Source organism: Rhopilema esculentum, chromosome 14, assembly GCF_057945365.1.
Source record: "Rhopilema esculentum isolate cy_ngs chromosome 14, ASM5794536v1, whole genome shotgun sequence".
NCBI classification, from domain to species: domain Eukaryota; kingdom Metazoa; phylum Cnidaria; class Scyphozoa; order Rhizostomeae; family Rhizostomatidae; genus Rhopilema; species Rhopilema esculentum.
The window spans coordinates 5,890,654-5,904,072 of NC_142828.1; the positions used below are offsets into that span (position 1 = coordinate 5,890,654).

At 34.9% G+C, this 13,419-nt stretch overlaps 1 protein-coding gene across 2 annotated transcripts; it reads left to right on the top strand.

The window, feature by feature from the left end:
* The first annotated feature begins 39 nt into the window (after positions 1-39).
* LOC135696283 (lysophospholipase D GDPD1) lies at positions 40-12,023 on the top strand. 2 transcript variants are annotated; one of them, XM_065215630.2, is made up of 12 exons: positions 60-248; positions 1,860-1,902; positions 2,272-2,332; positions 2,867-2,941; positions 3,423-3,468; positions 4,242-4,366; positions 4,892-4,981; positions 5,458-5,591; positions 7,128-7,184; positions 7,783-7,834; positions 8,238-8,409; positions 11,915-12,023. In XM_065215630.2, the coding sequence occupies exons 1-12, from the start codon at positions 113-115 to the stop codon at positions 11,974-11,976; spliced, it is 1,053 nt and encodes a 350-aa protein (XP_065071702.2). In that variant the 5' UTR covers positions 60-112; the 3' UTR covers positions 11,977-12,023. The 2 variants fall into 2 exon arrangements, with proteins under 2 accessions (XP_065071703.2, XP_065071702.2); XM_065215631.2 differs by lacking the exons at positions 7,783-7,834; positions 11,915-12,023 and adding an exon at positions 7,878-8,041 and having other exon boundaries at positions 40-248; positions 8,238-8,399.
* Positions 12,024-13,419: the final 1,396 nt, after the last annotated feature.

Here is a 13,419-nt window from a genome sequence, read left to right on the forward strand (position 1 = left end):
ACCCCAATACAGTGAATAGACCCCCAGGGTCGCATAATATTTGCTTTGCAACTTTCTTAAACACGGCCCGCGGAAATACCACTAAGAAGGAGCGTTAGGTACGATATTCAAAATGGCCGCTTGGCATTATGTTGCTGCCATTGCTGGCTCCTATCTCTGCACATCCTTGTTACTCTTGAGATTTCCTACGATTCTTCACAAGAAGAAGAAAACCAAACTAAAATGCAGACATATCAGTCACCGTGGAGGTAGGAATGCAAATCAATTTAAAATTATCCCGTGTTTTGCAAATGTTCGACTTTGACCTAGCTTAGTATAGTATAGATGTTTACTTTAGAATAATTTGCATCAATTTTAGAGGCATTCAACTTTATTCGCATTTGAATTGTGAAAGGAAATGCTACATTGTAAATCTTAAATATGAGATTTATAACAACAGAAATTCCACTGCTGTACAAGTATGAAAGGAAATATCTGTTTACTTTTTTGCTGCTTGCCAACCCCTTGGTACATCAACTTGAAGTACTACTTCAAAAATAGGTACTTTTGTGGGCCAGCAACGGTGTTACACACGCTTGGTAGAGGTATCCATTTCATTGGGAAAATGTACCTTTCCATACAATATATTTGAAATCTCTCAATCTTTTCCCATCTTTCAATAAATTCATCTACTGACTTCCCATTTTATATCAACGATCACCAACCACAGCAAACTATTCAACAGTATCATATCTATCCTAGTTATGCCAGAGTCTTTTGGCATGCAGGTGTTCTCTGAGCCAGCATACTGGCCAAAGACTGAAGCCTTTTAACCATTGACTCTAAAGGTGTATCTCTATTTTTCCAACTTTGCAAAGGCAACCAATCTGAGCACTCCTTATATTAGCAACTGTTGAGCTTCAATCAGTGAGCCACTAACTCAAGAGCATTGCTTATGTATTTACCCAATTCTGACCTGATCTGCATGGTAAAAAGTTAACCAGCGTTGTAATTTAGACAGCCTCCAAGTGCAAATTGGGGCAAATAACAAGCACATCTTATGTTTGGACACTATTATGCACAGCAAATTCCATTAGAAAAATAAGAAACAGAATAAGGAACCTGTTTGGCTGAGTATATGTGGAAATAAGAAATGCCAGGCTGAAACTGGAGTCAAGTGTTCTTAACAAAATTGGTGTGTATTCATTACTCAGCAAATTTTGCTCTTCTTACTTTTTGCATCTTCTAAAACGTGAACATTTCAAAATGAACTGAGCTGAACTTCAGCTGTTTCCAAAAGCCTTATTGCTGGTAGAATATTGATCTTCTCTTATTTGGAGTATGAGGATGGAGGATTTGTTATTGCATCTTTGGTGATTTTTTGATGGAAAAGGTGAGCTGTTAGAATGTAACAAAAAAGTATCTTGTTAACCAATGCTTGTGTATCTTTGATGATTTTTGTGCTGTGCTCTGATTGTACTGGACAAAACAATCGTACAGCAATTCCATATTTCCATAGAACATTGTCCAGGGCTGGCGATAAGTATTCCAGGGAAAATAAATAAAAGGGGTTGAGCATGTTCTATTTTCTGGCAAATTTTAAAAATCTCAATACAATTTGTCCAATATTTCTATTTTTCAGTCAAATTTTGAATTTGCTGACCTTTGAGACAAATTTTTTGGCAGGGGGCTGCTACCAACCCCCCTCCCCTCAAGCCCTGTGCAGCCATGAAATGTGGTCCAACATTTTTTTATTCAAATGTGTTGCTATTGATTCCAATGAAATAACTACAAAGGTGATATTTTATTTTGATAAAGTTTTAGATATGGTGATTTTCATGTTTAGGGACTTATTTCAACAAGTTGTTTCTTGTATACAGGTGCTGGAGAAAATCTAGAAAATACCATGACTGCGTTCAGAATGTAAGCAATTTTTCCTTTTATTGTGTTATGTTATGTTATCTTATATTATCTTATCTTATCTTATCTTATCTTATCTTATCTTATCTTATCTAATATTATATTATATTATATTATATTATATTATATTATATTATATTATATTATATTATATTATATTATATTATATTATATTATATTATATTATATTATATTATATTATATTATATTATATTATATTATATTATATTATATTATATTATATTATATTATATTATATTATATTATATTATATTATATTATATTATATTATATTATATTATATTATTTATATCAGATATATGATACAGTATTAGATACAACATTGTATAATATTTTCTTTTTTCCCTGTAGGTCAGTTGAATGTGGAACTGAAATGATCGAACTGGATGTGCAGCTGACTGCTGATAAACAGGTATTTAGAAAACCAGAGTTATAGAATAAGTTATAGCTATTTAGCTATAACTTAGTAAGCCCTTTTATGCTCCTTGTTGAGGTATGGCAAAAGACCCTAAGAAAATATTGATGAAGAAAGAGGTTTATATAATTTGAATTTTTTTGTGTAAACAAGGTACATGTTAGATGGAGTAAACCATCATTTTCTTGATAAAGAGCCTCAACTGCTAAATGAAACTGGATGCAATTTACTGCTTTTTACTGTCCCAAGAAAATCTTTTCTTTGATAGAATCGTGTCAAAGGTGGCTGGACTCAAATGAGCAGTTTCTAGACCACTTGAGACAGCAAACCTGATGCTTATGATCACAGTAGAACCATTTTGCTTATTGGCCTTTTCCCATGACCCACTTGATGTAGGCACATTTTGACCTAGGTCCAAACGCTTTTGGTATTATTTTTGTTACAATCTAACACATATGTATTAATCAATTTCTGGGACCTGCTTAAATTTTTAAGTAAGGGCAATAAAAGCAGTTATTTTTCTGATTTCAGATTGTTGTAGCACATGACTTGAATCTTACAAGAACTTGTGGTAAAGATATCAATATCAGTGATTTGAATTTTGAGGTACCTTTTTTTTAGTATCTGTAATATTATTTAATAAAAATTCAGCCAAAATCTCTGTGGCAATGTTCAGTTCTTGTCAAGGTTATTGGTCAGTAAAATATGTTTACTCCTAGAAATACATCTAATCTGGGACTAGTTCTGTTCCAACCCTGCTTTGAATGGCCTGTTGCATTTTCATGACCTTTAAAAGAATAATATATAATAATATCAGCTTCAAATATGTACTTTAATTTTATTTTGTTGCAATATTTGTTCTACTAAAGGCAGTTGTTTATCAGTGAATAAATAAATAAATATTTCGAAACAGGGATGTAGAGCCCAGGTGCACAGGGGGCGGAGCCTCCTTATAAATGACATTAAGTGGCCCCTTTAAAACTTTTGCTATTGTTTTGTCAAAAAAATTCGTGAGGGCCTCCTTTGTACTTTTTGTTTTGATTAATTGAAAGATATGCTCTCAAGCTTTTCTGTTTTGCCTTTGAAGGATTTACCAGAGATGTCAAACCCATTAGCTGTCACTTTTTCAAATGGTTAGTAATCAGATTAAATTTATAGACATAGATACAGTTCCTTGACTTACCAAGGTAATGTTGAATTTGATAGATGCTGAGAGATTAGAATGAATAAGAGCTATGGATTGGAAATAATAAGTATCATTATTCTGTTCCATTGTCATTGTAATGTTATCATATATGTATGGTTCATATAATATATGTATGGTTCAATTGACTATGCATTTGCAAAATTCCCAAAATGGAGATCTCAGAGTAACGTTTGCAATCCTTTCCATTCTGTAATTGGAGGACTAGCGTAAAGTTGGGTTCCACAACGATCTCAACGTAGAGGAGTGGCCTGTTAGTAAGAACATTTGCTCTTCGCTTTCAACAGGATTTCCTAGGCTGAGGAGTTCTATTTTTCGTTGTCTTTAACACAAGTTTTAACGCTACGACCCTATACATAAGGGGAGGAGATATAAGGGGTAGGAGGGCTCCTCCTCCCTAATCATGTAAAATTGATCGAGCAGTTCTATCTATTGGGGCATTATAAAAACTAAGTCGCTAAATGTTTAAATCGGCTACGTGCGTCCAAATCATGGATCGACAAAAGGCTCGCGTCTTTATCATGGATCGAGCCTGGATCCGGACTGCAGTCAAGTAGTCTAGCCCTCAGCACTGCAGTTAAACCGTCTAACCACTAGGCCTCTTCGATTTTGTTTGAATATTGCATAGCTTTAAAGTTGAATTTTTAGCTAGATATATTTGATTGAACTTATAACATTGTGTTTATTGTTTTTACTTTGCAGATAAATACTGCCATGCTTCCAATAGCGACAGAAAGATCCCATTGCTTAAAACTGTATTTGACGAGTTTCCAAATTTGCCGATTAATCTTGATGTGAAGACATATGATGAAGAGTTAATCGAATTGGTATGCAATGTCTTAAATTTCATCGAACCAAAATGTTTCTCGCATTTGTTCTTATTTTGTTTACCATGCCCTTTAAACCTTTTGATAGTTTGTCGTACATATCAAGTTTGATACATATCGTACATTGATTTTCATTAAAATATTAAAAAACTACATTACTTGGACACCATGTTTAAGACATGGTAAAGTTGTTTTCCCAATACGTTCCCATGCTGGAAAATTTGGCTTTTTTCTGACGGTTTATACCCTGCGGAAGATAAGAGAACATTTCTTGATATATTGAACAATGTTTATGCTTCTTTGTACTTGTTGAAAGTTTCTTTTCCCTCTAGCTCTTATCGATAATTTTTAAGCTAAAAGATACTAATCATAAGAGCAAACTAATCAGAATTGAATATTGAGGCATTTCGATCCAATTTCGATCCAGTTATGGATATATGAAATCTATGGCCACCATTCTCCCTGTGTTGGGGAGCTAAAATTATTTTGCTTATCTTGGCTCTACTCATTGTTTACCTTTTGCAGGTGCATAAAATGATATGCGATTATGACAGAAAGGAAATCACGGTATGGGGAAATGTCAACGCCAAAACTGTTGAACGGCTCCACAAACTTGTAAGTCTCTTAAATGTATTGAGTTCATTTTGACTTTATCATTGTGAGAATGTATCTGATCAGAATCTTGTGAATTAATTGTCGCGTTTGAGCACGAAGAGCTATTTTTGAAACATAGTGATTTCACAGCATGGCCAAATCCAAATATTTAACGTTTCAAATTTTTCTTGAGGTATATGTGTGTACTGTTGTCTTAAGTATTTACGCAATGAATCAAGAAATTATATTTTAAAAGATTTATTCAGTCAAAAAACTAACAGGGACAAATTCTCGTTTGATTTGACTAGAAAATTTCCAAGTATACAATTTATCTAGCTGCTTTGATATTTTATGTTAGTTTTGTGTTAATTTGTTAACTTCGAAAATAATGCATAGATTATATTTATTGGCTTGCTGTACATGTATTGGTGCCTAACGTCTGAAATATAAAATATTTTGCAAATTAAAGTAAATTCATCAAGCTGTTTTCTTCCCAGGATCCAGATATACCATTGCTATTTTCTTTCAAAAGATGTGTTATACTTTTGCTGACATTTTACACTGGTCTTTTACCCTTTATTCCGCTGAAAGAGAGTTTCTTAGAAGTAATAATGCCATCGCCGATTTTGAGGTATGTTGTCTAATACCTAGGTTGAATGTTTTCTCCAAAATTAAAGAACCACCATCGCACAACCACCATCGCACAACCGCCATCGCACAACCCCCATCGCACAACCACCATCGCACTACCACCATCGCACAACTACCATCGCCCATCCACCATCGCACTACCACCATCGCCCATCCACCATCGCACTACCACCATCGCCCTACCACCATCGCACAACCACAATCGCACAACCACCATCGCACAACCACCATCGCACAACCACCATCGCACAACCACCATCGCACAACCACCATCGCACAACAACCATCGCACAACCACCATCGCACAACCACCATCGCACAACAACCATCGCACAACCACCATTGCACAACAACCATCGCACAACCACCATCGCACAACCACCATCGCACAACCACCATCGCACAACCACCATCGCACAACCACCATCACCCAACCACCATCGCACAACCACCATCGCACAACCACCATCGCACAACCACCATCACCCAACCGCCATCGCACAACCACCATCGCACAACCACCATCGGACAACCACCATCGCAAGACCACCATCACAGTTTCGCAAATTTTCTCATAAAAAACCTCCTGACCGCCTGATCCTGTCGCTTATCACTCTTCATAACCTCTTATTTTTTCCTCCTCTTTATTCTCCCTTCTTTCTTGCTCCTTTTATTTTTTAAACTGCTTCTTTTTGGAGCTCCCATTTAAAAACATATAATCCTGAACACAATCTCATACTGTAAACGTCATGTTTATGTAGCCCATTTTTGGCGTCTAATAATCTCATTGTTAGATTTTACATTATTATTTATCAGTAGTTATTATTCTTGCAGTATTTAACACTACCATACTGTTTCTTCCGAATGAAATAATTATGTTTTGTGATGAGCTGTTTTTTAAAAACTAATGCTCAATGTCTTCTTACGATGATTTGCGAGCTGCAGAAATTGCCAAACCAAGTGTCTTGATTTCAAATATTTTTCAATTGTTTCTGGAATACTACTGCTTCCATTCCACCCAACCAACCTCCTTTCTTCTACTCTCGGAGCAATCTTGATTGTATAGGGAAATATCGTTAAGTTTCATGAAAGCAGTTTCATTAAGTTTCTTTGCCTTCTGATGTCATTTTGTATTAAGCCAACGTTGTTTGGATAGGGAGAGGTGGATCGCTGAAGACAGTCTTCTGTTAAAGGCAATTGAAAGACATGAAAATGGCTTAAGTTGTCAATCAATATTAGCCAATCAATTAGCCAATCAATGCTTGAACCCCTTTAAAACTGTCTGTCGATTGGCTTTAATATTCTATCACTTTTGGCAGTGATTGTACCTGATTACTTTCAGGAGCTTTTCACAGATTCTCAAGCTTCCCACTTTTCACAGATTCTCAAGCTTCCCACTCGCAATAATTGTTTGTAATTTGATTTAAATGAACAGTACTTTCGTAGTTAGAATTTTCAAGCTGTCATCCAGCAATAATTTTTTCTATTCGCCTAAAATTATGTTTTCACATTTCAGGTGGAAAAAGTCATCGCTAACAAGATTTCAGAGGATAGTTATTAGAATTGTAGATTCGTAAGTTTCCCCTGTTACTTTGAGACTAGACTAGCATCCCTACCTTATGAAGTTCTTAAATTAACTCAATTATCAATATTGAGATTTAGCATGTGAATTTCCAAATGCAAGCCCAAACATTTCTAGAAAATCTGTGTTTTTCTTTCAAGTAAGATAAGCTGCAATGCAGTTCTTGTCCTTCAGAAGGTTAATAAGATATGAACTTCCCAATCAGAACACTATTTCTTATTCAATTCGGATAGTACAGTTTTTCATTTGATTTCGTCAGATAAAGCATTCTGTCATGAACAGCCGATCAAATCAGCACCAATGAGTTTTGTATGTGTGCCTATCGTTAAAGCATAGGCTCAGTAAGGCCAGATTTCCTGGTAAATTTCATTGACCATTCCAGATGAATTTCTTTTACTACCCGTTCACGCTCATTTCTTACTGCATACTTTCTGTCCATATTTATGTTTTAATTGATTCATTCCTCTAATACATGGCGTCCTAACAACCCTTTTTAGAATTCCAACTAACTCGAATTGCAAGAATAATTTTTCAACGTTTGAAGAAAATAAATAAAATGGCATATGAAGAAACTTTAATTCTTTTTCAGGTTGTTTATGAATTCATATTTATTTAAGCATCTAGAAAGACGTGGTATTCAGGTATGGTTATTCCTCCTTATAATTGCAGTGCAATTCTTTACAGCAATGTATCAATCTACAGCTCGATGTACAAAATTGATGTACAAAACCTGTCAAACGTCTTGGAATACTATCAACAGTTTTACTTGGCAAATTCAGCTATCCCCACTTCAAACAATGTTGGTTCACTACAAAAAGACGTAACAAATTATGAAATAAATTTGTCATGTGAGTTGTATGATGTTTGCCTGAACTATGAGCATTGTCCTGTTGGAGGGAGGGGGGGGGTAGCAAGATTCGGGAGAATAAATGAGAAATATGAAAACAATGATGGGTATTTTTGGGTACCAAGTAATTTTGGCAATGATGGCAGCAAACATTGATCAGCGAAATGAATCTCAAATCGCTGTATTAAATTTTTTAGACATTTCTTTGGGTTTTAAATGAAGAGGAAGACTTTGCTCGAGCTTTTGACGAGCTCGGAGTTGCAGGAGTGATGACAGACTACCCAACCTTGTTAAAGACGTACCTCGATCAGAGGGACAAGAAGGCTGATGAAAAGGAGACTACACAGTCGGATCCTCTGCTTAGCGCTGGTAATTAAATTTCTTTAAGTTAGTTTCAGATAATCTCGATTCTATATTAAAACATAGTAATGTTTCAGATATACCTTTTAGCAAGTTTTCCAGGTGTAGGATGTATAGAATGATAGCTTTACAGTTTTCGACCACAATTTATTTGTGATTGGAATACAGGAAAGTGATTGGTAATAACCCACTGGTCTTTGCTGAGTCTGTCATTATGCATTCAAATAAGAATGTATGCCCAACAAGGACAATTGAGGATATGGTTTAAGTTACCTTGAAAATTATCTCTTTGCATTATTTTAAGTGTATAAACAGAAATCAAAATTTGATTGTAGTCGTGCCTGGAAGAGAGAGGCTTCGTTCCTTTATTCTATGTTGGAATGACAGATTCTGTAGTTGGAAGAATCTATTTAGGTTATTAAAAACAGACTTGTTGAGATTCTACATAGTGTTCCTATACAGGATAGACATGCAAAATTATGAAACAAACTACATAGCCATGAATGCTCTTTATACATCCAGTCCTCTTATTGTAGGGTTCTTCGATTTTTTAGTTCATAATTACCATTTTCCGCTCCAGCTGTATCTTCTGCAGTATCTAACATAAATTAATGCCCATTGACCAACAAAGTGTATTGTATTTTGGGATTTCTAACTGTTTTATGCACGGAAAATATGTTATCACTATACAGATTTGTAATATCCTTTTGTGCTTTAAGAGCATCTTCCAGTATTTGTCGTGGCTGGCAATTTTCTTTTAAGAAAAATGGATATCTGCTTGTTGCCAAATGAATATAAGTAGAAATTATATGAGCAATAGGCAGTAGGTTCATGTACGTAAACAAGTATAGGCCTAATTTTGTTTGATTGTTGAGAAAAATGCTACCTTACCATAAACATTGTAAGATTATATCCTGTAAGTTCTAAATATACCCCAGAGACGACACCGGTATTGAAAGATTGTTAATCGCTATAAATGTCCAAGTTCTAAAAGCCTAAAGGCCTGGCATTAATTCTAATTGCACTTAATCTTAATGTAAATCTTTTTGATAAAATTTATCATAAACTTTGTCTTTAGTTTTTGAAAAGGTTTCTAATGTCTGGGAATTTGCTGGTAAGTTTTTTTCTCGGTTTAAAAAGGTATGAAAAAGTGTCAAATATGTTTCAGCTCATGAATTCAAAATATTATTCATGAAAAAATGATCAAATTGCCCTCCTTGAACATAGATTTTACACTACATATTGGCATAATGGCACTTTGAAGTCAAAATTTTTGTGCCGGGAAATCAAGGATTGTGCACACAAGCATAAGGGACGAAAATGTTTACACTCGCATGCTCCCAATACTTCACAATTTTCATTGTATAGATGACTTTTCTATGGAATAGGATGGTTGTTAACACTCCCTTTTGCTTACAATGCCATTAAGATTGTGAGTAAATCAAAAATCTTAATGAAACAGCTCTAGGCGATTTCTATCTTGTTGCTTTTAAATGTTCGTTTTTCGAAGGTAAAATTTTAAACTATGGCAGTATCAATTTTATAAAAGATCGCATAAAATTATAAAAAAATATCGTATCAATTTTATTACAAATAAAAATTTATGTTACACCAAATAAAATCACAAGTCTTAATTTACAATTTAGCGTGATTCTAAGATCAGGATCTTTGAACATCCTGGAAAACAATTTTTCCTTTTTGCAGATTTAGCTCAGTTGATCAGATTTTCTTATCCCCTGTATACCATCAACTCATGGACAGCACAGCATAGAAATCAAATATTAGCAACCCCTGGTCAGCACCCCCGAGTTGAAGCAAAACTATCCGCTGCAATATTGTTGCTAGGGAAATCAACCAGTGTGTAAATAAAAGAAAGGTCACAATAGCAAAACTGCTCGACGGACTCCGATCGATAGAATTCTTGCGGCGAAAAATAGATAGAAATGTAGCAAGTAAGGAACACCACAATGCGACGATAACCAACAACAATAAACACACGTAAATTAACTATAGCTTATATTATGTCCCGGCATACGGGGCTTCATCAGAGCAAAAGTAAGCGGACTACAAAGTCTACAAATTTGAAATAGGCGATGGTGGTGTCGGATTGGTGGGTGTAGAATGGTATGAATTCAGCGCAGCGTAGAAGAAACAGGTAATGAGAGTGGAAGAGGGAAGGGTGGCGAGTAAGAAAGAGTGGATGGTGGTGGTGGAATGAAAGTGTTCTGGGGGTGGGCAGTAGTGATAATGATAAAAAGCTTTGTGATATTTAATAATTATGATAATGATAACAATGATTTAAAAAAAATAAAAATTAGAAAATGATAAAGGCAATGATAACGGGAATAATGATAATAATTATGAGTCAATAATACTTTGTTAATAAAAAAAGATGATGTGAGTTATGTTAGTGTGTTGCTGTAAAGTTAACGGTCAGTGGTTATGGTCATGCCGTTGGGTGTGAGAGTTTTTGCAAAGCCAATGAGGTATTACTCTTGTGCTCGTCGAATACTCTCTCATTTTTCGTTAAGTTGCAATAATGGTGTTTTAGTAAGGTCATTGATTGTATATTCTGGGCTGCAGTCAAGACAGCGCTATTACAGCCTGTTACTTATGCCCTAGGAGGGCAGGCAATACAGGAGAACCATTAACCCACGAAGGCTCAAATTTACTATCCATTATAAAAAGGTGTCCTGTGTCCGGAGGTTTCTTTGATAGTTGGAAAGAAAATTTCGGAAAATTTTTTGAACACAGAGAGACTTTTGGCATGAAACAAGAAGGTGTTAAGTTGCTGCTCCGAGTTTCACGCTTAATGGGTGGCATTTATGTTGCAACTTAGAACCGTCCTATTCTATACACCAAAAAGCGTGCTGTTCTATACAGCTCTGCCTATGTAAATCGATCACTCTTTGACAGACCGGTAAACTATAAATTTCATAAACACGGAGACATGGTAGTTATAAATATAGCATGTTATACGCTAAAGAATTCTAAATAGAATACCAATTTGTAACGCCACCAAAGATATCTTAACAGAATTTGTAACTATTGACCATATAATTGAAAAACAACTTAAAATCTTTTTAAATGCAACTAAGTTTCATCTGTTGCGAATTGGCTAAGATATTGCAAGTGAGGGAACTGAGCTTTGCTAACAGATTTCCGTTTGGGGGACTCCAGCCAAAAAATACTAGGATTTAAAGAAAGGAAAGAATTCAATTTAACAAATAAATAATGATAAACGCCCGCTGCAGCACTTGATACATTGTAAAGACTTAAGAAACAACCATCTGAACGTCATCTTGCAGTCCATATTCTTTTAGAATAGAAAGGGATAACAAAAATATTATAAATCTGTTGATGATATTAAGATATTTTAATCAATCCAGCCCATTCCTTTCCATTGCGATGCATATGTTTGTGCAGCACTAGTTTTGGCTTTTTCATTGGAAATCGCCTGTAGCTACCATGAGTGAATTTTCCTTCTTATGATTATTTTGATTTTCACTCTTAGGTTGTAGGAGGCGACGAAAAGTAGAAGAAAAAGGATGCGAGGAGGCAGTGAATGCAGAATAGGCAGATCTGCTCCACATAACGTTAGAAGCTCAACAAAATTTTCAAAATTAAAGAAAAGATTAATTGATATATATTATCTAGTTTTATTGCCAATCAAACCAGTTAAATTAATACGTGGATGTCTATATCATTTTATAATTTTATTCAAACCAGTGCATGTCCATAGTGCATATCAACATCGTATTAGTTAACGATTTTTCTCAATCAAGTTTTGCTCAGCATGCGTTTACGCTCGGTGATATGTTTCTGTGAATGGCTCAGTTTTACTAGACTGGATTTAGCATTTGTTTGTCTAAACTACCCCGATCTTTGTATCTCTTTTAATGTACACTATGTTTAATGTACATAATTTTTGACTTTTTTATTTTCTTTTTTCCTCCCTTTTTTCCTCCCCTTTTTCCTTCATTTTTCCCTTTGACCTTCCTTTTAAATAAATAATAATGATATTATTTTTGTTCTATTAGTTCAGTTCTCATTCAGTTTTCATTTTAAAATCCCTCTACGATAAATCAAAAGATTGATTAGGTTAGAATTAACTTCACAAATTTCACAAAAGGTATGTTAATTGGACAAGATTAAAATTGACACTTTTTAACTATAAGTGGATTTTCTGATAATTGTAAAATTCCATCTTTCCTTCCTGTATATATTGAATGTAGAAGAATTCCTTAAAGTATGAGCTCTTTCAATATGTCAACAAAGAATGGAAGGAGCACTCAACGCGTTCCATAGAAGAAAAGGAATTCCCACTGATCCACATAACTGAAATATTTGAGTGGAGTGGATAACCTTTCGAAGCATGCATAAATATTTGAATATACATATGTTCAGGAACCGTGGAATGAAGGGGGCTACGGGGACATTCGTACATTTTCTAAAATGTTCATAAAAACAAACAAAAAGGCCCTGCTCTTGGTTTCTAGCATGTTTAGCCCCCCAAAACGTTTTAGCCCTCTCAATCTGTAATATGCTTCGCGATCCTTGCACATGTAACGTAATTGTTTTTTAATCTGTAAAAATCAGATACGAATATACAGCATGTAATATTGTCACGTTTTAGATCAAAGTTAAGATCTTATTTCATAATATGTTTTTGAACTGAGATCATTTGAGGGTATCTCTTTGTAAAGCTGGAATTGCATGTTGTTAAGTGGGTACAAGATACAAGATAACTACTAGAGTACAAGTACTGTTTTACTCCGCTCTAGACAAAATGAAATGAAATTCTATTAGGGAAGATCCGAGGATATTTATTAGACATCATCATATGTAAGATCTCTGAAATTTTGGAACCCATGATGGAAGATTATTGCTGGAACACCTCACCCCCCCCTCCCCCCCCTATTTGTTAGTTTCTGAAATTATATTATAATGCAGGACAAAATCATTGTCCTGCTTATCTAGGAATTCCTTGTTTGTTGGGAAAAACAACTTAAATTCCCA